Source organism: Pygocentrus nattereri, chromosome 7, assembly GCF_015220715.1.
Source record: "Pygocentrus nattereri isolate fPygNat1 chromosome 7, fPygNat1.pri, whole genome shotgun sequence".
NCBI classification, from domain to species: domain Eukaryota; kingdom Metazoa; phylum Chordata; class Actinopteri; order Characiformes; family Serrasalmidae; genus Pygocentrus; species Pygocentrus nattereri.
Window position 1 is genome coordinate 27521473 of NC_051217.1, and position 26603 is coordinate 27548075.

General features: G+C 36.7%; 2 protein-coding genes across 3 annotated transcripts; both read right to left on the reverse strand.

The window, feature by feature from the left end:
• Positions 1–1337: 1337 nt before the first annotated feature.
• napab (N-ethylmaleimide-sensitive factor attachment protein, alpha b) lies at positions 1338–9576 on the reverse strand. The gene is made up of 11 exons (XM_017685688.1): positions 9392–9576; positions 8530–8609; positions 8255–8371; positions 8027–8073; positions 6529–6606; positions 5791–5846; positions 5463–5547; positions 4361–4465; positions 4175–4243; positions 2534–2584; positions 1338–2427 (listed from the first exon to the last, which is right to left on the reverse strand). The coding sequence occupies exons 1-11, from the start codon at positions 9487–9489 to the stop codon at positions 2326–2328; spliced, it is 888 nt and encodes a 295-aa protein (XP_017541177.1). The 5' UTR covers positions 9490–9576; the 3' UTR covers positions 1338–2325.
• A 2907-nt stretch (positions 9577–12483) lies between these two features.
• On the reverse strand, positions 12484–26334 carry ehd2b (EH-domain containing 2b). 2 transcript variants are annotated; one of them, XM_017685685.2, is made up of 7 exons: positions 26049–26334; positions 22388–22868; positions 22008–22184; positions 18898–18995; positions 16041–16453; positions 15636–15800; positions 12484–14191 (listed from the first exon to the last, which is right to left on the reverse strand). In XM_017685685.2, exons 2-7 carry the CDS (start codon positions 22606–22608, stop codon positions 13634–13636), a joined length of 1632 nt encoding a protein of 543 aa, XP_017541174.1. In that variant the 5' UTR covers positions 22609–22868; positions 26049–26334; the 3' UTR covers positions 12484–13633. The 2 variants fall into 2 exon arrangements, with proteins under 2 accessions (XP_017541174.1, XP_017541173.1); XM_017685684.2 differs by having other exon boundaries at positions 18880–18995; positions 26049–26333.
• Between the last annotated feature and the right edge of the window lie 269 nt (positions 26335–26603).

Consider the following 26603-nt stretch of genomic DNA (forward strand, 5'->3'; position numbering starts at 1 on the left):
TGAAATGTAGTGGAATGAAAGTAAAAAGTCACCAAAAATACAAATATTTCAGTAAAGTACAGATACACAAAAAAACTACTTAAGTACAGTAACAAATTACATTTACTTAGTTATTGTCCACCGCTTACTATAGTGCCCAAGGGAACTGCCTTCCCTCCACTACTCCTCATTCCAGCACTGTTGGACAGTCTTAAGGGAAAGGCATAGCGTCCTTCTAGTGGCCCCATGATGGCCATATCAGCTATGGTTTTCTCAGCTGCTGTCTCTGGTGCAGGGTGTTCTGTGGGGTCTCCCCATGCACAGCGACCTCTCCCAGCTAAGGAATCATAGTACCCATGCCCAGCCCACCTCCAGCTGTGGCTGTGGCCATGGCCCTTGGGAATACTTCTGAGCTTACACGTTCACCTGTGATTATTAATGCAATTCTGAATAACAAAGCCCCCTCTACTAGTCAAAGGTAGGCATTTACTGACTGGTGTTAATAACAGTCAGATACACCCTACATTGTTATTACCTACCTCCTAGTAAGTGCGTCCTGCTCACGTTTAAATTAGTGGCATCTGAACAGCCCCAAATTCTATTGTTTAAATATAAGGTAACTTGGTTTACGTGAACAACAAAAATTTATACTTAATTTTTATTATTACAAATAACCTAATCAAAACCAAAGTTAAACAATCAAATTAACTGATTTAGTATATATGCTTTAACATACATTTTCAGCTAAAAATAAATTGTAAACTAATATATAAATAACTAAATAAAACTAAATATTCTAACTGGAGTCGAATTAGCTTAAGGAGATATAAATGGAAGTAATGAAGAAGTGAAAAACTTAGTCAGTAGGTCATGTAATTAACATATTTGGCAACATGGTATGACAGAACTTTTTGGTCTTGAACAAACTGTAACTTTTGACAAACTGACCAGTTTAGAAGTGGCATCCTATGACAGAGCCAAAGTCTTTAGTGCTGAGCTCTTATGTTTGACCTATGTTTGGCTGAAATAGCCAAAGTCACTAATTACACTGCCCACATTATTAATATTTAAAGTACACTAAATAAAGTACCTTCTGTGTAGAATATTTAAATCTAGACTGTATATAAAATAAAAAAGAAACATGATTCCAAAAACCTGCTACAGTAGAAAATGCTGTAAAGTAATGAGCAAAGTAGTATTTTGTTCTTGGAATCATTGTGACTTCATGAAAAATGTAATGATCAAGGATAACATCTGGTTATCCCTTCTCATCTGACACGTAATGCTCTTTGCTCAGTATTATAAACCGTTACAAAACTACTAATGATTTCACAATCTATAAAGAGACAGCACGGCACTGGAGCAGTAATCACACACTTTATAACCAAATCAACTGAAAAGTTGAACATTTGCTTAGTACTAACATCAAAAAGCTGGATGTGGTGGGATTTTATGGCTATGTTTTAGGTCGACTGGCCTGACCCACTACTGTAGTGCAAGGAATGCCACCTCTTACTCTGAAACTCCAGGCAATTCTACCTGCCCACGAAACAGACCTTTACACGTTTCATCACATTAATATCCCATGTCATGAAGTAGAATATGCAACCTGTAAGTTTTAAATGTATTAAGCATTAGGTGTATCAATTTTACAAAATGTGTGCATTTCATTTATTTAATTACTTCCACTGATTTCTGAAAACTGTTTGCAGAAGTACTTATAACATTAAGGTCTATAAAATGAACAAACAGAAAAGAAATAGAATGTCATTGGATCACCTAAAGGTTACATAAACAGGGAAATGGCAAACGACAAGTCTGCAGAAACAAAGCTATTACTATTAGAATTTATAATGGTATATCTGATAAAAATGCCTTTCATATTGCTGAGAATTTAACACTATGGAAAAAGCTATACTAGAATAAACAAAAAGCCTTTTTGTGCATAGTAATGAACATGCTCAACAGAAAGCATGAAACTACAGCATTTACTTTCTTTAAGCAAGGTGTGCACAGCACTCCACATCATACTGCAACTGTATCCAGTTTTAAGGCACTCTTCCTTTGCTCTTATATAAATAATAGGCCACTCATTTCTTAGTGTTCTTTAAAGTGTGAACATAGGCCTATATCCATGCCTGATTAAAGTTAAGACAGAGGCAACTTGGACTGTGAAAAAGTACATAGGCCAAAAGTCACTGAGCTGCTGATAAGGGAATAACAAGGCAAAAGAGGAGAACGAGCCAACCATAAGAGTCATGAAAGTAAAACTATGGAAGGCCAAAGAATAAGAGGTAAGGGGAGGGGAAAGCGCTGGTGAGAAGGCAAGGAGTTGAAGGAAAACTGTTAACGAAGGTCACTCTCATTATCCTGTATAGTTTTCTTGATACGAAGCAACATGGTGGTGAGCCACTGATCCAGTCGTGAAATTGTGTCATATTCTTTCACCTGAAAAGAAGAATCAATAGAGAGAGAGAGAGACATAATATATTAATGTATTTCCTGAAATACACTGTTATAGATTATATGAAATGTGATCAAAAGGCTTACGCACTGAGTCAGTATAGGCATCAACATTCTGTTCCTCATAGGCATCTAAAAGTTTCTGTGAAAAGAAATAAAAGGTAACACTTTGAAAATTTAGACCTGTTCCCCACCTGGACTACTAGAAACTATTTTTTCTAGTATTTCTGTAGACTATGCCAAAATATTGCTAGCCTAAAAGTATAAGATCAAAGTCGTGTTTGTTGTATTATTTGTTGTATTTATGAAGCACAATTATGTCAGCTTTTTTCCATCTACATGAAGCTGAACTGGAAAGCTCATATAAACTAATGCTAATGTTAACTTTATGATAGTAATTTATCCTGCATTATCATCCTGCATCATTTTGGCTAATGCACTTCTACCTGGCTGTTTGAAACTTAATTAATCTGAATTTCTCTTCTTTTTCCTGTTTATTACACCATTTTCTCCATGATTCAATGCAATGTTGAGTTTTAAAGTTACTATACACCTACTTTAAAGTTATTAGAGCTATCACACACATATGGGAAATTATTTACATTGAAGACTTTTCTTTAATTACTTGAGGACCCCACCTACCCCACAGGCCTTCTCAACGGATTCAAATCTGATACAAATCTTCCCATGTTAGGATGATGCATTAATTCTTTAGGATTAGGAAACATGCCTGGAGGCAGTGAAAAGACGCTTCATCAAGCACTGAAAATCCTCTAGCCATTTCAACTTTTCTTAGCCCGAGACGAAAACGTCCAACATTCTCAATTAAAAATGTCTGCTATAAAGTCAAATTGGTTCTCACAGCTGTATTGTAGTAGTTATGGCTTCTATTTCCATCTGATATGCTAAATCAGGACTAGTCACTGTGGCTCAGTGGTGGGTAACAGCTACACACACCACAGCACACTTTCAGTCCTATACTACTTGCACTTTTAGCCTGGTACCTAAGCTTTAATCACCTTTGCTAACAGGCTATAGCTATAAACACGGTAATATAGGTTAAATTTTGGCCTCGTCACTCCAACACCAGGTGCTCAATTGCCTTCTCATACAGTTTCTGTTGTCTAAACTTGTTTCAGGTATCCAAAAGCAAACCACTTCTGTAGAGAGCAGAGCTGTCACCACACTAATGCTAATCAGTGCCTCTCACCTGGTAGACAGTATGTTTAACGTTTAGAAACTGCTGTCAGATTGACATTTACTTACATCCATTATTTGACATTCATAATTTTGCATTACACTCATTTATTTGGTGACTAAGTAAAGAAAATTTTTGATAGTTAATTTTGAAATAACACAAAAGGAGATGGTAATAAAGCAACATAAATCATTTTAAATCACATACTTTCATGCATTTTGGTATTTTTATGTACATTCATTTTTATCTTTTATCTAATTCTTTGCAGTGAACATTCCACACAGCAAATAATTTCCTGTTTCAAAGGCACGCAGAGGACAGGCTTCACTAGAAACATTAAATCTGCTCTGAGGTGTCTTTCCACAGGTGTGATGTCTCATACCCATCCTTTAGGGAGCCAGGGCTGCACATATAACAATATAATTTGAGATCAGACTAAAGTATCTTAACTAGGGCAGCATGCCATTATGGCTTACTGGAGTGGGATATGATTTTCATCCAGATCAGTAAAGAATTTAATTCTAAAAGCCTTACCTTGACCAATTTGCATTCACGTGAGTCTGAAAAGGCTGGAAACATTTCTTCATATTTCTGTAGTGCAAGCTAACGGGAAAGAGAACAAAATTAGACACATATAAAACATAAAAAGGGATATAGCTGCTGACCAAACAAGAAAGAAAACAAGAAAGAAAAACAAAAAGTCTGGCTTTTAATGTGTACCTTGGCATTAAGCATATCAATACAGAAATGGCAGAGAGCTGCCTTGAAGAAATAATCTTTAGCACTGTATTTCAATAGAGTGCTGTCCATTGCATGTGTTCCAACCTGCAAATAGAAGAATGCACAGAGAGTGTAACAGTATGAGAGTGAGACTCATTCCTTAAAAAAAATTCCTTTTTTAACTGCAATGTATAAATAATCTGGAAATTATTTATATCCAGCTTCACTTTCAAAAAATGCAATCCTTGATAAATTTAACTTAGATTTATTTATAAATTTAAACAAGTTAAAACTTGAGGACAAAGTTGCCTATAATCAGAACACCAAGTAAAATATTTAAAAATCATATAAATATCAGGACTTATAGGTGTATTGGGTTAGATAGTATTAGTACTGGTACTCGGTATCAGCCAGTACTTAAGGACAAGGCATCAGAAAGGATTAAGTGGTATCAGTACATCTTGAGGTTTTGCTACATGAGTGTCTGAATTTTAAACAAGCAGTATTTGAATATCTATTATATAAATAGCAGTATTTAAATATTGTATTATATAATTATATATATATATTTAAATATATAAGAAAATATTTAAAATAAAACACAGACACACAAGAACTCTGAAGGTTCTCAAATAACACACCTACATAACTTAAAGCATGGGACACACACATTTTTTACTTTTTGTGATGTCATTATTAATGTGCATTGTTTCTCTGTTTAATGTACAAACTTTAATTTTTAAGCAGCCTTTTTACTCAAGAAGTGCCAGTAATAGTTGTTTACTTTCAAACTATAGGTTTAGCTTTAGTAAGATTAAGTAAGAAGTATTTTATTTGAATATATGTTCACAAAGTAATTACAGTAGCTCCTGCTATAGAGAGACGCCCCCTTTTGTACAGGTAAATTAAGTATTAGTGTGTCAGCCCTGAGCTACAGTCTTTGCAGTGAGTTGAAGTGCAAATGTTTACAGCAGATAAGGGTGATGGTGAGCTGACTGTAGGCGGTCATCAGTTGGGCTTAGTTGGCCCTAGTTCTTCCTTGTTGGTAGAAGAACTAATTTCTAACTAAAAGCTCTAACTTATGCTTGAACACGTCACGCACCTGTTCATATATCTCTATTGCTTTCGGGTACTGCTCCAGCTGAGCAGCATAGGAGGCAACTTTCAGCAGACACTTGTTGGCTGAGCTGTAGAAAGAAGAGGTGACAGATGCCCTGGTTAGAAACTTTTCTAAATTAGCATATTTTGCACTATGAAAAAAAAATTAGAATCCTATGAGATTCTAAATCAGATTTACATACATACAAACAAACAAATGAAAATGGAAATATTTGTTTGCAAACCCCAAGAGTATAAGCATATTCATAAATAACTCACAGTACCGCTATGTCATAAAAACTACAGTGATCAATTAATAATGACTTGCTAACCTGGTGGACTCTTCTCCTTTGTAATAATCAGCTGCCTGCTCATAGTGAGCAATGGCCTAAAAAAGAGAAATGCATTAAGTAATGCATGTAAAACTTCCCTTAGCTATGACGTACCAACATTTCATATTCAGTAAATTACCTGAAGTCCCATATGAAACCTTTCATTTCACATATATTTAAAATAAAAAAAGGTCACCAAACTGTGCAGAAACTGGCATTCTAGGATTGAAATTCCCAACCAATAAACTAGAAAAATAATTGCTTATCTCTGAAAGAATCGTTTTAGAGCATGATTATTTGTTCAGCTAATATTTTCTGGAGGAAAAGTATAATTTCTGACTGAGAAATGTTAGAGGTTTTTTTAGGGATACTCTTAACATTCCTTAAAAATTATGTAAGGAATACTGTATGCACTGATGTAGTTACAGATATAGCTTTGATTTAAGTAGTTTCTATAAAATATTTTATTCCACTAAAAGATGTATTGCTACTGGTGTAACTCTACTGTTTTCTTGGGAATAATTTGATATATGATAAATAAAGAGCCACTCATGCTTGTACAAGCCAGCATCACTTCAATCAGTCCAACTATCTGGTCATACCTTGTAAAACTGTTCTTAGAATAGTGAATTGAAGTTAGATTACATGACCAACCCCTTGTCCCCCTTTAAATCACAGTTACCACTCCACTACACAGAGCATAATATAAAGATGCCACTAAAATGGAATACATCTTACCTTGTCAATGTCAACTAATTCAGTTTCATATATCTCGGCAATGGTGATGTGATGCTTCGCTGCAATCGTAAAGCGACCCTACAATAAAGAAAGATTTATGAATAAACTGGAATGGAAATTTTGTTAATTTGTGTCGCATTACTGTTGGCTAAATCAAAGCTGTCCAAGAGCAAAGAGACAGTTAATCCAACTACATAGTGCCCCCTGGTGGTGTCCACATGCCTTGTATGAAAAAAGCACATTCCTTTTGTAATTTACTATAGGGGCCAAAAGTTAGGATACATCGATACCGGTACTGATAACAGGTCAATACCTTGCTAATTTACTCATTGCTACCTTGCTAATAGTTGTACTCATAAAAAAATCACTAATACCAACATTCCAACACCTGCTGACACCATGTTATGTAAGCCATTTATTGTAAGCCGCTAATGAACAAATGCAGTGAAAGCCACTGGTCAATTTAAACCGTCTGCCGTACCGTATTCACACCAAACCTACATTGTGTGATTTTAGTCTGTTTAAAACATTCACAACCGCTTCCTCAATATGGGTGGAGATGTGAAAGCCAGTTAAATGGAGGCAAAGAGTGGACATTTCTGTCTTGTCTGTCACTCTTTTGACAATTACGAGGTATAAACGTTAATATTATACAAAAAATCATAGGCTGTAGACTGACCATACTGTCCTTCCATGCACATTCACACCTGGCTTTAGCTTCAGTGCACAGTGTTACCAGCGCTGCTCACTTTCTAAGTACTATGAGTGCAGTGTGTTACCTTTAAACCTAACAATTCCCTGGGAACTGTTCATCCTGCACAGCCTTAAATGGAATCAGCCAAAACTAGATACAAATATACTTTTTGGCCTTTACTACTTGGTCACTCAGTTAACACTGGTCAATAGGGACAGCAACAATACAAAACACTGGTAGAAAGCACTCACTCAATATGGGGAATTCAGACACTAATTTAATATCTAATTAATCAAAATTATGGATTGAAGATAAATTACAATAGCTAATTACACTGAAGTAAATTGTTGTAATATTACAGAGCTATGTTTTATTACCCTGACTGTTACGCAGTATTACAACAAAGCCGATTACAACAAATTACTTCAGTGTAATTACAGCGCAAAGTAATTCTGCATAAAGACAAGGCCAAACCACAGAATTAGTGGCTATACAAGTTCTCATAATCAGTATAGCCAATTTCATATTCCAAGTTGCCAAAACTTTGCTACAGTTTACAACTTTTTTTATAGTTCACTACAGGTGATTAAAATAACCATAAAACACAGTTCAAACTAATTTTCATTTTTAATTCACTGCACTGTATTAAGTTGAGCATTGCAGTATATCACATAATTGATTAACAGTACAACACCTCAGCAACAACACCAAAAACTACAATGTCACTGCCATTACATACAGCTAAACTTGGAACTAGAAATAGGAGCTGATTTAATTTGGATTAGATTAAGGTCAAAGACTCACCATATCTGTGTAAATTTCGATGGCCCTATTCAAGCAGTTAATAGCCTCTGCAGAAAGAACAGAATGCAGATGACTTAAAGCTGATTTTCTCTTAAGAAAACAATGCAAAGGAGCAGCCTTTCATTAAAACACAAACTCATATTCTAAGCAATTTCACAGCACAGTATTGTGGCTTTTAAATAACCATATTTAAGATTAGTTTATTTCAGAGATAAAAGAATAATAAACCTTGAGGGTCGGCTTTTTTAAATGCATTGCCAGCATCAATGAAGTTGGTTGCTGCATCATGTTTGCTCTGGATCTGCAGGTGTAGGAGAGCAGCCTGGGAGAAGGCATTTCCTGCAGCTGAAAGGCAAAAAATGTTTTTCGATTTGATATTACACATGAATATTTCAGAATCACTACTTACAATTCCTAATTTAAAAGCAATGTATGACATACTGCAAAGTAAGGTAAAGCATGCCAGATTAATACATTCAAAGAACTAGTTCCAAGTTCATTACCACTCCAATTTTTTGCCATCTTGAACATGTTAGCTGCTCTTCCGTACATTTCACAGGCATCTTCCATCTTTGATGAGCCCCTAAGTAAGCAAATAAGCACAAGAGCATGCTGGTTTACAGATTCTGACATTTCCTCAAACGGAGTTTGGCCTTCTCAGCGTTACTTCATCACTTGCTATGGCCTGTAGCCGGAAAGCATAACTTTATTAAGACTATTTCTAAACATCATGAGGTAGTTGGATAATATTCACAAAAGAGTTAACAAGAGCATGCAAATATTCATTCATTTAGTGTGTTTACAACTTGAGAAAAGTAGCCAGTTACCATTAGCTAGCAACATTGCGACATATATATGATCAGGTGACTATGTTTACAATTTCAATCATTAGCTTGCAGAGAATGAGAACGACCTAACGAACTAATTATCGACTCACATGCTTAGAAACTCTAGAACGTATTTGTGAAATAGCTATATAACTCAGCACTTAGCTGGCTAGGTAACTATACGTTAACTTAAGTCTAAATTTGGATGAAGTCCACTGGCTATGTAACTGGCTAGCAATAACGTTACTAAGGTTGGCTTAGCTAAGTAAGAAAAACAACTGACGTTAGAGGACACCCAAATATTTAATTTCTTGCAACAAATAAGTGTCTACGAGTATACACGCAGCTGAAAATGATCTGGGTTTAATGTATAGTTTTAGTTAACTTTAGTTTATTACAGATCGTCAGATCACTTTTAGCCATCTAGCTAACTAGCTAGCTACCAGGTTGTTCGCTATTTGCTAAATTGTATTAAAACCTATCGTGACACAATAGCTAATCTACTTGGCTAGCTTAGTTAACTAACGTTACTGCTTACCCAAACAACGAGCCAAAGAAAGACTGAGAGGATTTTACTTTCTTCTCGGCTTCTGCCATGAGAGCCATGGCCTCTTTTTCTTTACCGGAGTTGTCCATTTCTTCTGTATGCAGCTAACGTTAGCAGAAACGGTCAGAAACTTCAGCGATACACTCTGAGCCACATCAACACAACATTACTAACATTTTCAAGATGGCCACCATGATGATTTGTTTCCAAAAGAAAAGTCACCGTAAAACACATCTCGGTACTTGTAGAGATTGCAGAGTTTTCTGGTTTCTCTTTCGTCTGATTTACAAACAGAACGTAAAAGGTAATAAAGGGGGTGAATTCTGGTGGAGTACCTGGTGGATGACTGAAATTATGAAAATCTACATATGAATCAGGATAAGTAAAAAGTTGCAGGACAATTAGAATATAATTCAAAGGATTTCAAGTACATAAACAGTACACTGTTTTCCATATTTACTGCAATTATGAAGCACTACCTATCAATATCTAATACATGTAATATACCTTGGTGTTTTTTTATACCGACTTTTTTATTATGGTATAAAGTGTTTGTTCTCGAATTTTATTTGCGACGTTTAAGGTAATTTGAGAAGTCATTTTAAAAGCGAGAGAGAGAGAAAACGCTTAGTCGCAGCACAGTAGGAGAGTTTAGAACGAAAATGTACATTTGTATTTATAAAACTGTTCATGCTCGTGAACAGTTAGATGAAGCCAAACACGCATAATTTAAATGTTATGAAATTTTCTAAACCACGAGGGGGCAGCATTTACTCTATGAACACAGCCTTGCTGGGTCAGTTTTGTCTTCTGTCAAGTTCTTTTCGAGGAATTCCCCACGTAGGCGACGTGACGTGTATAGTGACCCTTGTACAGATGGGTCTATGAGGGTATCCCTATGTGGAGAATGTAGTCTTTGCCTCTAGTACTGTTGCATATGGTTTCCTGTCTAATTTGTTGTTAGGGCAAACCGTTACCTCATGTTTAGCTACATGTAACATTAATTTCCTCTCTAGGAATCCCAGGGAAGGCGAGTTGAGCAGACTCAAGTCATTTGATCAGCGTTTCATGCCATATCTTATCCCAGAAGAGTGTTGTTATTCTGATTGTGAAACCTTCATGTTCAGATTTCAGTGATTATTTACAGCAGCTGTTCTCAGTTCACTACACTGTACAATTTCAAGCACTCTCTGCCCAAATACACTTGATGCAACTCACCAGCTAATTAACAAGCTCTTCATAATGAGATGAGCTGGGGCATGGAATAGTGGAAACTGTGCAGGGCAGTGGGTCCCCATGACTGAAGTTCAGAGCTAATAATTTAGAGTACAAAACAAGTTGGTGAAATATTGCTTTAAGAACAGCACTTTTCAAACTTTTTTTTTTGCATAAAGTAGACTGATGATATCGAGTAAATTGCTAAAATTGATATGAATGTAAATGCTTGATAGAAAGTGATCTATGAGGTAGCTTTCAAATGCATAGGCTCTCTTTTGTGCTCTTAGGTCGGCCTTTCTTTTTTTCCTACCTCTTTATCCATTGTGATGTACACACTTGCATGCACACACAGGAGTACAGGCTTGGGGATTAAAATGGCCTTGGAATAAATTCCAAATAGGGAGATGTTGTTAACTCCTTTCACCAAGATATAATGTTTAAGGAGTATGCTTGGGCCTTAGGAAACTTAGCGGACCTTAGGAAAGAGATATTAATAACTTTGCAGCCCAGCCCACTACATTCTTCACATGTGAGTCACACTGCAACTAGTGAGTGTAGAGGAATGGATGGTTTGCCTGTTTCTCATTTGTGTTTCTTTCCATGAAAGAGTGCAGGAGAGGGGTAGGGAGAGACCAACTTTCGCTCGGAACATCTCACATGCACACACTTAACACAGTATATACACACGTGAGCATAATAAAATGCATTTAAACAGTTGATGGCTCCAAACAGTTTAAAGAGAAGGAAAATCACATAGTTGTCATGTAAGCTTTAAGAAGTGTTAATGGCATTAAAAAAGGCTCTATGTTTGAGAGAGTACATGAGTGGGGGAGCTAACATGGATTACACTGGAAAATGGAAAATGGTGGTATGGGGTTTTGGCATGGATGACTGTGACTCACTGTTTATCGGAGCTGTCACCATGAAACCAACTGCGCAGCATATGTGAGGAGGAGAATAACCCTTTATGTGCAAGTTCTTGTACCATGTTTCTATATGCCCTGGTTTGTAAACTCACATTAACATTTTAATGCAGCTAAATTTGATGGTAATATAATGTAGCTCTTAAGTCATTTGTCCATGTACAACATAAATGAGGGGCACTAATTTAAAAACTTTATTTTACAAGGCTCAGATAAATGCACTGTTGTTTATGATGCCATAAAACTAATACAATACATTTCAAATGTCAGAGACCGCCTTTTAGTTTCTTCCATTCTTCTAAAATTAAATTGAAGAAAAGACTTCCCAACAAAAGCTGTTTCCAAAGGTATCACTAACTCTATATTACCCTTTGAACAGTGCAAGACAGACCACCAAAACTACTGCATAAACAGTAAACAAAGCTTTCATTTTTGAAAGAGTTGAGAAAATCAAACTCCACTCTTGTTTCAGATCTAAAAGATCCACAGGTGTTTCTGTCCATCCTTTCGTCAGATCATTCCATCTCAACACTATGGGTCTGAAAGAATGTGTAGTTATCAAAAAGCCATTACTGAGAAAAGTAACTAAAAAAAAGATTGTTTCACTAGAACACCAAAAATCTTATATTAGTGGAGTAATTTATTATGGACTGATCAATCTACATTTGTAATTAGTGTATCATGAGGAAGTGAACAAAAATACCTCTGCAGTTTTTTTTAAAAACTGAAAGCAAATCTCCTGCATGGAAGAATGGAAGCTGTAATAAAGGCTAAATGGACACATTACATGCTGAAAAATGTTGAGGCTTCTGTGTCTCTGCTTGTTTCCTAAAGTTGAATGAATAACTTAAAGGTGGCCTCTTTCCACATACTGTATGGTACAGAAGATTTATGAAAAGCTCAGCTGAAGACTGAAAAAGCATAAGTAAAAACAGGAAGATCTCAAGTCAGCACAGTTTATTTGGTGTTATAGCAATGGTTAACATTGAAGCAATTGGTAAAATTGTGCACAGTAGTCAGTAAAATCCTTTTCTTTCTTTAAAATCTTTGACATGATTCTAAATTTACATACATGGAACATTCATTCATAGTATGTGAAGAGTTCAATATAAAAATAACAAAAATATGCCTAAATGAAAAAGAAAAAAAATATCAGAAGCACAAAGTACATATATTTTTTAATTTTAAAGGTCATGAATTCATCATGCACAGAAAGGCAAATGTCAGATTTTTCATAAGAGTTATAAACTACCTTAAACAGAACTTAAAAGCTGAAGATTATGCCACCCTTTCAAGTGCTGGAGTACATTTCACATTCTAATATTCACTTTTTTTACACTAAAAAGGCATGTGAACATAATCAGACTTCTAAAGCACATTCTGTAATTTAACTAATATAAAAAAACTTTTTTCTTTGCCATTTCTCAGGGCAAATACTTTCTTTTTTCCAAGATATTTGTGGTTGACTCTTATATACATGCATACATTTTCCAAATACCCTTTTTGTATTTTGAAATTTATATTTGTTATTCGAATTAGTCTTTTAAATGTTTCAAATTTTACAGCAAAAGAAAAACTGATAACTGGGGACAGAGACGCACAGGAGAAAGTAGGTGTAGATGCATAGCGGCAGTAAGGTGAGACCTATAGCTCTGAAGGTAAAAAACAGTGTAGACCTCTAGACAGTTTCCCTGTCTCAATGCATATCTGGATTCAGACATGAAGGCTTGGTCTGCCTCTCCTGGGAAGTAAAAAAATTGTTACTGTTTTACTGCTTGCATGTACATTCACAAGCATTCATTGATCAAGATGATGATTCCAGACCAGCGCTGTCTTCCAAACATTTTTGTAAGACCTTGCTCATTAAAATGTTATTTTTAACTCAGTAACTCCAAATTTGTCCCAGTTAATGTACCTGCTCAGAGCTGGTTTAGGATCTTAAAGCTTTTTATGATTAAGTGCATTTGGAAGTAAGAGAGAGTAAATGCAACAATCTGCCTTACAGGTGAGCATCTCAGTATGACTGTTCCTATCTGTATATGCATTCCAACAAGAAAGCCATCTAGTATCCCTCATGGGCATTTTGTATTGTCTAGGCATCAGAACCTTTGTGTCTGCGCTTGGATGGAGGCACCAGACGAGCGGGTAACTCAGGCGGCAGGCCATGCCCCTCAAGCTTCACCTCAATCAGGTGGCTAGCCAGGGCAAACTCCTCATCATCCAGCATGCCATCCCGATCAACATCTGACAGCTTCCAGATGCGGCCCAGCACAGAATTGGGCAGCCGTGTGCTCACCATCCAGTCTTTGGCTTTGGTGCCACTCAGCTTGCCTTCATTGGGTGCTAAGTTGTAGAAAATCTCATCATACTTGGGCTTGTCCTTAGTCACAATCCAATCCTCTTCTGATTCGCCATCCTCACCATCTTCTTCAACTTTCTCGCCAAAAGGGTCACCCTCCACAAAGGGCCCTGCTCGGGTCCCCAAGAAAGCCCCACCTTGGACTCCAGGTTGGACCCCTGCCTCCAGCTCCTCCTGCCTGAGAAGGGGCATTAGCTTGGCAATGTCAGTAGACAGCAGTTCATCCAGCATAGCCATCATGTTTGGTTTCAGGGACTTGAACTTTGTGAAGTCATGACCTGCGAGCAGTTCCTTAAAAAGAAAACAAGGAGGACAGAAGTTTTAAATAACGTTTAAAATAATATTTCATCGAAAAATGCCAGTTAGTATAATGCTGTTGACCTACATTGGCCCCTTCAACAGTGCATTTAGTAGTAGCAGCATTAACTGAATTACTTTTATTTATTTTTACTGTTTGGGGTAGTGCAAAAGAGAAGATTCTGAATAAGGCAAATTTAAGTACAGTTGTGTTAAGTCACTGACTGTAGCAGAGAGGTGGGGAGAAACCTCATTTCCTACAGACCTAAGGTATAATGTTGGCAATCTTCTAAACCGCTTCTCCTTCTGGGTTGCGGGGGTTGCTGGAGCCTATTCTACTGAACAGTAAACTGCAAAAGAAATGGTTGTCTAGATTTCATATGCAAATGTTTCGGTGCGTGCAACAAAACCAGCGCTTCAGTCATATATAAATGTGTGGGCGGCCTGGGTTGTTGCATGCTTTTTTGATAATCTAAGTGAGGACGAGTATACATCCTCTACACACTTCTATATATTTAATGTACTATTAGTGTTTATTTGCTATATTCAATATATAGGGGTAAAAAATCAAGACAACATGTGGCCATTGCAAAATTAATGCGCACTTTATATTTTATGTATTTTTTAAATCTTACAATATATTACACTCAGCAAACATATAGAGATGTATTACAGTTTGCTGAAAATGCCATAATGAAAATGACTAAATTAATTTGTAAAGTAAAAATTTCATAACAAAACGTAATTTAACTCAAAACTTCACATCTGAATGTCTTTACTTCAAGCATGCACCTGTGAAATATAATTTCTGCATCATAGCTCTATGAAAGCAATAAGGAATACATATTACAACACATTACCATTTTTCATGCACACAGTCTTTAAAGAGTTTGACTTTGTTTTTGGACATGATAGAACATGACAACCCAATAAAACTACATCCAAAATTTCTATCAATATATCACTATGCTGTCTCATTGTTCATGTTTATCACTTCAGTTAATTTTACTTTTTAATTTCTTGTGTAATTAGGTATAACTGACCTGTAGTTTCCCACCGGTCGCAACTGTGAACAAGAATAATATATATATTTTTTCAAGCTTTTCTAAAAATGGGGCTGTAATGAACAAAAGCATCACATTACATACCTGTGAAATACTTGAGATTAAAGGGGATAATAATAACTTTATCAAACATTGTTGTCACTGCACATTTCAGTGTTTTCCCTGCTCTAACACATCCAACCCAACTCATCAGTGAATAAACAACCCCTTCATAAATTTAAAATGTTTGTGTTTGAGAGTAAGGAAAACACTAAATGCACAGTGCAGCAGAACTCCAGGATGAGGGTTGGAAAATTCTGGCCTAAGGCACACTGAAAGGCCTCATGTCACACTCTTTGTATGAGCAACACCAAATGCTTTTAGCTTGCACTGACCTGCATCTTGGCACACTCAGGGAAATCTCCAGGGGAAATGTGATGTTGCAGCTGGATCTTGGAGAAGATGACTGGCAGCTGGTAGATCAGGTTTTTCTTCTTATTGTCCTTCCTGAAGACAGATGGCATCTCCTGCTTCAGATAACTAATTATGTGAGCATGGACCTGTGAAATGAACATTAGAAAAGTGTCAGTTTTGTACTATGCAAGCCATTTTAACATGACATAAAATACGACAACAAAAATACACAATGCTTACTGCATGCCTCTAAATAGATATAAATTACAGGCTATTTAACAAGCACAAGGTATCTATATACACAAGCGCCACAGGCCCATGATACTGTATCTAACTAATGACCATGCAACTGTTGTCAACAGAATGTTTGCCTCAAAATAGTTTACCCTCACAAGACGAGCTCTCTTGACCAAATCATTGAGCTTGCGGAGTGCAGCATTGCGGGGCAGGTTCTGAATGTCAGCAAACAGGTCCTCCTCTTCCAGCTCAAACAGCTTTCGGTTATCCGGGACCATGAGGGGTTCGGACCAGAATGATCCAATGTACACTCTCAGAACCTCAGGGGTGCCAAAAACTTTCCCCAGAGACCACATGAGTGCCCCATACACACGCATCAGCTGCTGAGTTCCAACCATGTCAGCCTTGTTGAGCACCACACGCAGTTTGTCCTCATTGCCTCTCAGAGCACCTATGGCCTCTGAAAACTCATCAGAAATCTCCAGCTTGTGGGCATCAAATAGAAGGATGATCCTGTCCACACGTTCAGCAAACCAGCGTAAGACAGCTGGGAAGTCATAGCCTATCAAAATAGAAAAGAAGGGAAAAAAAGAGAAATAAAGTGATAACATCTTTGCATATGAATAGGTCTTTTGCAAATGTGACAAAAAGGGTTCTTTGGAGCCATGGAAGAATAATTTTCCCAAAGGACCTTTCAATGGCTGATGCTACAGTACTATGCAAATGTAAGAGACCATGCTTCATATATTTCCAGTCAATTGCAGCAAATAAGTTTTTTTCAATTCATAAAGCAGAGAATATATATTTAATAACCCAAGCAATTAAACATAACATCACATTTTTCAGTATTGCCTTTATCTCGGCTTACATTCTTAAGTTTTTCAAAGAAATTTGCCGAGATATTTTCCACACCTCTTAAATTCAGTCTTCAAAGTTGGCTGAAAACTGAACTTAAGAGGTGTGGAAAAATATCTTGGCAGATTTCTTTGACCAGCCAACTTTCTGCTTCTCACAATCCAAGTTATTCTAAACACATTCAATGATAATTGCATTCAATTGTAAGAGTAGAGCTTGATCTCTTGATCAAAGCTTTACGTACAACCCTGATGATGGCAGTTTGTGGTTTACAAGGTCTAACCCAGTTACTAGGGGTCAAATGTTTTCTTTTAGTAATTTTTTAAGACACCAATTGTGGAAAACCAATTTTCTTTCATTTTCCCTTTCCATGAGCATGTGGATTATAGGAATTCTAATATCCTCAAAAGTAATCTCCAAACTACTGAAAATATGTAATGTAATGGCCTTTTAGATGGGGAATTAAATAAATTAATAAGTGGTCTTTGACTTTTGCACAGTATTGTTTGCCACCTAATCTAGAACCATGTCCAAGCCTAGAACATTCATTCTTCACCAGATTAAAACTGAATGCCTTATATCTCTCACTCCACCTCTTTGCAACCCTTCTTTCATCCCTACATCTTTTCCCTGCTTCTACATTCCTTCATTCCCACTTTCTAAATGTCACACTTTCATGCTTCTCTCTTCCAGTGTGTCAAATGTATTCCAGCTGTTTTCAGACACACAAATATGTGAGGCATATATGGCTGTAATCACTTGGTGGTGTCTACAATGTGAATATGGGTCTTATTCTGTAAGAGGTCTCATCTGGTTCTGGTTTAGCCTAGCATTTTGGGAAAGGTTACATCAGGAGTCCGTTTAACATCTAAGTACTACATGCTATTTCCAGGTATATATCTAGGATCATGCATAAAATCTGTGATGTTAAAATGGGTACAGATTGAAAGGGAGAGTGAGAAAAGCATTCTTTCTTCATTTCTTCTAGTTATGCTGTTTATTTTGGAGTACACGACAAGGCATTCACAAATATCCCCAAAACTAAACATTTTGCAGCTGTGGACCAAGTGCAAAAATCTGTAGCTGAGTAATTGCAGAAATGTTATTGAATTGTAGAAATAGCCTTACTTATTACTTTTAAAAACAGTTTAGTATGCAGATATTCACACGGATGTTGACACATTTATTTAAATAAAATGAACACAAAAAGGTATAGGGCTACTTAAAGCAAAAAGATTTTAGTCTTAAGTTAAAAGTCAAGTCAGTTAAAAGTTTTAAATTTGGTAGATCCATACATATATGTTTTTTCTTGATTAAGGTACTTTAATTAAATAGTACTTTCTATTTAGGAGAACTGTGTTGTTCATGTCTATGGCCAGATAAGTCTGCTGAAAATGACATGAAATGGTGCCTTATAGAGAAATTTATCAACTCAGATTTCTTTGCAGTGCTGGTGACTGGAATTGCAATGTGTATAATGAAAATATAGCCATTTTATTTACTGATCAAAATACACTTGTCTTTCTGCATTCACATGTAATGTGGATAATTGCCTTAAAAAGTACGTAAATTTTATAAATGTGTTTTATTCCACAGCTTTCTCTCAAAACTATTGTAAAACTATGTCTCAGACAACATACATCATATTTATAAGTATTTGATGCAATAACTTGCTGTGAGGTAGCATTAAATGCTTCAGATGTCTGGTTCCTGTCACCATCGCTTTGAACAATTCTGATACAGCTTTATTTACTTAACCATTTTATTATGCGAAAAATATTGAAAAATACACAGAATTCTAATTTAAATCAAATAAATGTAGATCACCTGCTTCTACCCAAGTAAGTTTTTATTCATTTTTATACTTTGTCCACCACTGACTTTTTGTCATCCTTTACAATGTGTGCTATTACAATTGCATTACTTACTTGGAGTTTTTCCAGCAACAAAAGGACAAAAATCATAAGGCACTTAACACATTGCTGATGCATAACAAGCAAAAAAAATCTCTGGAAGTGGTTGATGATGTGCAGGAGAGAGGATTAGCAGGGTGCAGGTGACTAAGGAGAATGGGTGCAATTACTGTGGGATGGGTGTCATCATCTTCCCCTGATCCCCGTCCCCTCTCCTCACCTTTAGTGCTGGCCTCACCTCGGCTCACTTTCTGTTTGGCTCCAGACAGGATGCCAGGAGTGTCGATGATACTGATGCTCTCCAGAACCTGGTTGGGCAGCTGTGCACACTGAAATCTAAGGAAACACAGGGAGAACTTGTTTTGTATTCAGTGACAAAATATAAACTCTTAACACTTGTCATGGAGGCACAGTGTAGTCTTTATTTCCTCTTTTTTTCCTCTTATTTCCTGAATATTGAACTATAGAAATATGGTATTTATTTTATATACAAGTGGTCTCATTACATAATTTCAGTAAAAAATATTAAACAGTCTTTTCTCTGACAATTCAAAATAGTTTAACTTTTTTTAAAGCTTCATTGTGAATGTTTTAGGAATTTAGAGATTTGGAAGACATTTTGTAACATCAATTGTGCCTCAGACCCCTTCCCCATGTGGAGGAATCTGGTTACAAGCATGTTAAAAGAATTAAAGAATTAAAAAATAAAAAAAATAAAAAAATACAGTCAATACTTGGTGACAGATGTGTCTTCTGGGGATGTATTTGAATATTTAATTATTGTCATAAATTTTTCACCAGTAAAATGTTCATTGTGCATTTTGACCGTCACCCCATTTTTGTCTAAATGCACACCCAAAGTAAAAGGAGCACTGTTCCCACATAATTTGGGCTAAAGTCACGATCTTGGTCACACTCTTGTTTTTTTCCTCCAACTGAACATCATATATGTTTAGTATTGAATTACTAACATGGAGCTGCAGAGGCTAGAATGGAGTTTATTTCCATCTGACTCCTTGATGTCTAAACTGATCTCTGACTCTTGCTGCATTATGAAGACCACATGCTTTGGATTATGGATGTTGTCTTAGAGTGCTTATCTTGCCAATGAGACAATTGTAGCTGCTGTGAATAACAGATCATATAATATTTTGCAGGAATTGAATCCTGAGATTTCAAGCTTTTTAAAGTATATTGCATCACCATATTGCTGGATGATTTCAAGCATAAAAATGATAAAAAATGTAATCAACAGAACTGTGCCAGTTTAAACATCCAGCTGGACCTTCAACATAAAGACGTATAACATGGTTCAATAACCATCCTAACTCCAACCTGAGTCTTGGACTTTTAAATTATTGCATAGCCTTTGCACAGTGAGTTGGAACAACACAAAACACCATATATTAGTTTTTTTCCTTCAGACTCAAGCTTCTTTTTTATTTGATTCTGAAAAAAAATGGTGTGAAAAGGACAAAGCCTAAAATGCATTAAAAATTCATTAAAAACTGAAAGCAGAACAGTCATACCCTAAAGAACTTTGGAAAGAGTTTGAGCTACACAGAAGTTTCCAGTGCTCCTGTATCATGGCTGCGTGAAGTGATCTAATGTGCAGACCTTGGGCTGCACCCCTCCCAAGTCCATTGTGTGGAAGTGGTGCTCCAAAAGCACAGGGGCTTCCTGAAGGAAAATGACCAGTGCTGCCAGAATCAAACAATATGGTTCTCTAATGATCAGACGCTTAGAACAACACAGCCACTTCCTGCAGTAAATGGGTATAATGAGTCAAAAATTCCCACAGCAGGAAGTCAAAGAAGCGACATTCTCAAAACATACTCCAAAAAAAAAAAAACACACCCTCAGAGAGCAGAAAAAAAAATCTGATTTCAGCCAATCACTATCAAGGCACTTCAGAGCATAAAAAAACTGCAGTTACTCAAAGAGATTATGAAATTAGCTAGTCTACAAGCTATTTATTAACTATCCTAAAATTTCTCCAGCTACTTCAGATATTCAATTTAGTTGTGAGGCTATATGACTTGCAGAAAGAGTTTACAGGCAAATTACTTCCATGAAGTGGAGGCCTTTTTCCAGGAGAGCTTTCAGACTAAAAGTAATGTCTCTGACTTCATCATGCCTGCCTCCCTGTAGACCTGGCATAGGTAAATGTTGATCCTCTTAAAGGGGAATTATCCTGTTTTTCAGCATTTTTGCACAATTCAATTGCCTGGATGTAACTAAAATAAATCAGAGTGGTTTAATATTAACTGCTTCATTCTATGCAGCTCCTGTCTGGCATAGTTAGCTTACCAGAGCTCAGGAGGAAAGGTGGGAACAACGTTTATAAAGAGCTTGCTGAATTGTCCTGGTTTCATATAGTATTGATTCATATAGTATTGATGGAATTTTTTTTTTATATTTCATTGTAACAGCAAAATAATCCAGTGTTTTTAATAGCATGGTGTATTTAAAAACCTGCAATGATGCAGAATTAAAAATAACAAAATAAAAAATAAAAGATTCAAGAGACACATATTAAATTGGATTTGTTTAAAATGGTTGTGATAGGAACCAAGGGTCGTGATTTGGGGACTATTTTAACTTAAGTTTTTTACCGTACTATTTTAACTTTAGACCAAAAGATTATAGTATGCTATTGTATAACAATGTCTATGTCAGACAACATATTTGTTAGTACTTCATGCAATAACTCTGAGGCAGATTTTAGATGTATCAAAAGCTTTGAACATTCTAATCAAGACCACAGTGAACAATTCTATGGTGGCAACAAGTTTCTCTACAACAGCCCATTTCACATCAAACCACTCTGAATGAGTATGTTTAAATCTTAATGTTTGAATTATAAAGACATTTTGCAAAAAAAATTAAAACAAAAAAGGGGTGAAATTCCTTTATAAATGCCAAGCATTGCAGCTCTTGGTGAAAGCTGTGCGCCAGCTTTCAGCAAGCTCTCTCGTGATGTCTCTCCCCTACTCCATTTTTCCACAAATAAGGAGAGTCCCTCCTCCCTCAGAAATTTGGCACGGACACTTGAGATTCCATAGAGCAAAAAAAAAAAAAAAAAAAGAAGCACCGTTTTTTTTCTTACTTCTCGCTCTTTACCCTGCTTGTGTTTTACTAGCAGAGTTCAGGTGACACATTCTTTTTCACCTTCCCTTTCTATCTTGCACTCCAGCTTACTAGAGATGGCACGATGCCACATTTTCTTTGCCGATACGGATACTAATCTGTTTTTTTTCTCTGAAAGTCACTCCACAACCTTGAAGCCAGAAACAGAAGCCAGAAGCCTAGCTGTGAGCTCTGCGTGCAGTATTTACCATTATTTACCTGTTGAGGAAGGTGTTTCCGAAAGGGTTGAGTTTGCGGAAGGGCTTGTTGGGGTCCACAATGAGAGCATTTCCAGGGATTAGCCCCTCCACTTCACCATGCATGATAGCAGTAAAGCTGTCTGTAGTAGGCTCTGGTCCCACACGGCTTCCAGGTACATCTTGCTCCAACAAGTACCTGGGAAAAGTTAAGGTTATCTTAACACATGTGGAACATGCCTCCAGCCTAATTCAGAACTGTGCTGAAGGGCAGAATAATTAAAATGCCTTAGTTTTAATTAAATAGCACCAATATAATTTTCTCTCTTTGTCTGTCAGGTAGTGTTTTATTTTCAGTTTTTTTGTTCTTTGAATAGAACTTTAAACAGTTACAGATCTTACTTGATGAAGGTGGTCTTTCCTGTAGAGTACTGACCAACAACTAGCACCATAGGTTTGTTGTCAAAGTCAGCGTCCTCCAGACTTGGCGAGTGGAAGTCATGGAAACCATAGTACTCCTCAATAGGCAGAAGCTTCTTTCGATAAAGTGACTTCAGGCCTTCTGTAACTGTTCTAATCACTTCAGGGGTCTTCTTGACATTTTTCCGCCCCCAGCGAGACATTATGTGGAGACTTTATGGTGGTTTTGCTCTGCTCACTTAATTTATGGGTCTGTTTTGTACCCTGTCTCTGTGTGTTTATGTTTCCTCTGTGATGCCTATGCAGGTTTGTCTCCTTTTTCCTGTATTTACAAAAGCTGTATGTGTAGGTCTGCCTCCAAGGTTCAGTGTAAAAGAGGATTGTGTGATAATGACTACTTTTTTACAGTTTGAAATCTTGGTTTTCTCCTTTTATGGTATGTTCTTCTCAGCCTTTTAAATTTCTGTGGGGAACAAAGGATGGAACATAAGAATTGAAGTGCATTATTGGCAAAAGAGACTTCAGCAGTTCTGAATTTTTGAATAATCTAATCATTAAAATGTAAATGAATTAATTCAGAGCATTTTGATGCAAAATGCATTATTCTGGGTAAACAGAGTCAGAATTACTCACAATTTTGGTGATAGGAACCAAACATCAAAACCATTTACCCAGAAAACACGGTTATGTTGTGATAACATTGTGACAATTGTTCTGGTGCCCACAACATTGAAATGTAAGCCCTGGTCATTTTCAATAGTACATAAAATGGTTATGTTTGCACTGTTGCCCCCCCCCAACCACCCAACTTTGTATAGCAATCTAAGTAGGCCTTTTTTCTCTACAATGCTGAATTTCACACTGAATGACACTGTCTACATATGAGCTACTGAATTTTGCAGATCTTTTGAAAGATCTGTAGAATTTATTTTTAACCAGGCTAAGTTTTTTTTTTTTTTTTGGTAAGATGACTACACTATTTTTTTCTCCAACTTTTCCTTTGAAAATGGAATCTCCAGTGGTTAAGCAAAGAGCATTGTCTGTGCTTGCCTGTTGGTGTTCACTTTGGAAACACACACAGACACCAGTCCACATACGTAGCTCATTTCCGTATATTGAAAAGAGTGAGATGTGTTTTCCAGTAGTGCCTCTCAGTGGAATGTGAAATGAGTAAACAATTACCATTGCAGAAGCCAGAGCACAGACAGTGATCTACTGCATGTATCTGTACATATGCCTCACACTATGAGGATAACTGCATCATAATAATACTTCTAATTGGTGTGACACAGCAGTATACCTTTAGAAGTTGTAAAAATACCCTTAATAGTGTTGTTTATTATAAGCAGCTTAAGTGTTGCCTTAGACTAAATTACAATAAAAAATCTTAAAATTGTTTTAGTCAAAGACTGGACTAAGTATGAGTCTCCAGTTGGATTGGTGAAAGACCTAAACAATTTTAAGAAAAGACCATCACAGAGGATTAGGGCTGTAGCAATGCACTGTGGTATTGTAATATCACAATGCAAAAGTTCAAATGGCACGATCTGTGTGCGATTAAATGTAGTTACATACTTGCTGGAACTAAATGACATTAAGAGTATTAAGTATTAAGAGACCCTTATTAGTCCCACAGCAGGGAAATTTCACCTCCGCATTTAACCCATCCATGAAGTGAAACACCACATACACTCTAGTGAGCACACACACAGTAGGGGGCAGTGAGCACACTTGCCCGGAGCGGTGGGCAGTCTAATGCGCAGCGTCCGGGGAGCAGTTGGGGGTTAGGTGTCTTGCTCAAGGATACCTCAGTCATGTGCTGTCGGCTCTGGGGATCGAACCGGTGACCTTCCAGTCACGAGGCTGGTTCCCTAACCTCCAGCCCATGACTGCCCCCATTCAGGGTAATCTGAGCTGAACCTGATATTGCAACTGCTTCATGGCTCTCTCTGTAGCGCAAAAGGGTAACTTAGTACTTTTTGATAGAAGGAATTGCAATTAAAGCCTATGCAATACAATGTTCAGGACTTCTTTGTTTCTTCTCTGTAGACCCGTTAAGACCAATAGAACACTTGAGGCTCTGTGTTTTTGTAAGTAATATCATGGATGTGTTGGTTTAGTTTTAAAAATTTCCTACTCTCACAGTTTGTTCTCACCCACATTTAGCCCAAAATTTCTCATGCTTGTCCCCAGACGTTCTTGTTACAAGATCACATCTGTTCCTGTGAAACTACCTGCATCCCAGCTCTAATTCTGCTGCAACACCACGATTGTCGTTAAAATATTGTGAGCATAAGGAATGGTGAATCCAATACAATGAATCGAAATCATGGCTGAGCATATTATTAGTAGGGTCGAGATGCAACGGGTTCAAATATTTGAAGTACATATTCATCCATCCAAAATACTAAAATTAAGTATCTGTATTCAGTGTAAGCTACATTTTGTAAAGATAGTATTCAGAATATAGTTACGTTTTTTCCTTTTTTTAGAGAATATATTTAGAATGCTTACCATGTTTCAATGAAACATCATCAGTGCTTGCTCAGTAAATATTTAAAAAATCAGCACACATGTAAAGGTGTACTCTAGCTCAAAACTCAAAAGGCTTCTTTACAAACACAGAAGGTCCTACTGAAGCCTGAGCAGACTCATAAATCACTATTATTAGTCAGTGGAAAAAAACTGAGTTTATTAGTATTAGTTTATATATACATACACACACACACACACACACACACACACACACACACACACACACACACACACATATATATATATATATATATATATATATATGTGTGTGTGTGTGTGTATGTATGTGTGTATATATATATATGAGTGTGTGTGTTATATATATATATATATATATATATACACACACATACATACATACACACATATACATATATACATACACATATACATATATAGTAACCTCTTGAGGAATGACTGAACTGAACAGTCTTCTCAGTAGTGCACATGCTCATGAGTGATGAGCTTAGTTTTGGTATTTGACTATGGTTCCATGGTTACATAAGTATTATTAACTGAAATTCACATAGCTAATACTTAAAAGTCAAATTGTGAGATTTTGATACTGGGATATGGTACATTATTGACTTAAGTCATAAAATGGTGTTGGGATTATGAGAGCAGAATCAGACTGAAGCAAGAGATGAGAGGCAAAGAAATATTGAGAATTTTGTATTCATTTGAATAAGTGAATCACTCAAACACATCAAATAGGAATTTGACTTTTTCAAGCAGAATAACAAGTTGCACAGGACATGGAAAATGCCTTGTGGCGTCATTCACCCCAGTTGCAACACAGCCAGTCATCTTGGTGGAAGAAATTAAATACTGTGCACTTCACGTCCCAAAGCCTGTGTTGAGCCACAGTGTGTATGTAATGAGAGGAAAGAGCAAGACTGCTTTGCCTATCCAGCCAGACTACAACGGCAGCCTTATGAGTATGTTCTCTGCTTTCATACTCTTTGCCACTCTCCATGACCATTTTATCTTTCTTTGGCATTTTTGAACTGTCTATTTTACACTGCCAGAACGACTTCCATGAAAAAGGACAAGATTTAAGTTTCAAGATACAAAAATGTAAAACAAGAGCAATAATAAATGTTCTTACCTGACACGAGGACTACCAAGACAGGAACAAACAAAAAACTAAGTCAAAGTAATAACACTTGATCAATGACGAGCAAAAATATAAACCTCAACTAGATGCAAGTTCTGCAGCAGTTAAGCTCTGGTCCACGAAGCTTAACCCACAGAAGCAAGCAGCTTAAAAAAAATATTTTGCCTTCTTCAGACAAGCCTTTCAGGGAGCTCTTGATGTGTTCTCAAGCTGCATATGCACACAGCTCTGCAACGCCCTTGTTCCCTCTCCTTCCCTCTCTTTTTTTCCCTCCCTGCCTCCTCACTCTCCCCTTTTCAGACACTTACATATCCTTTGGGGCAAGCCCTGGTTAACTTTTTTTTTTTTTTTTTTTTTTTTTGGGTGAAACTCAGACAGGCATGACCAAGTGGGTGGAAAAGGGTGGGGTCAGTGAGGTGAAAGGGGACCAAAATGGAGAATCCTAATGCAAGTCCAAAGGCTCTGCACATAGTGCTGTCTGCACTCATGATGAAGGAGTGGCCTTACACAACAATGGTACATGTCACAAATAGGGTAGCAGACCCA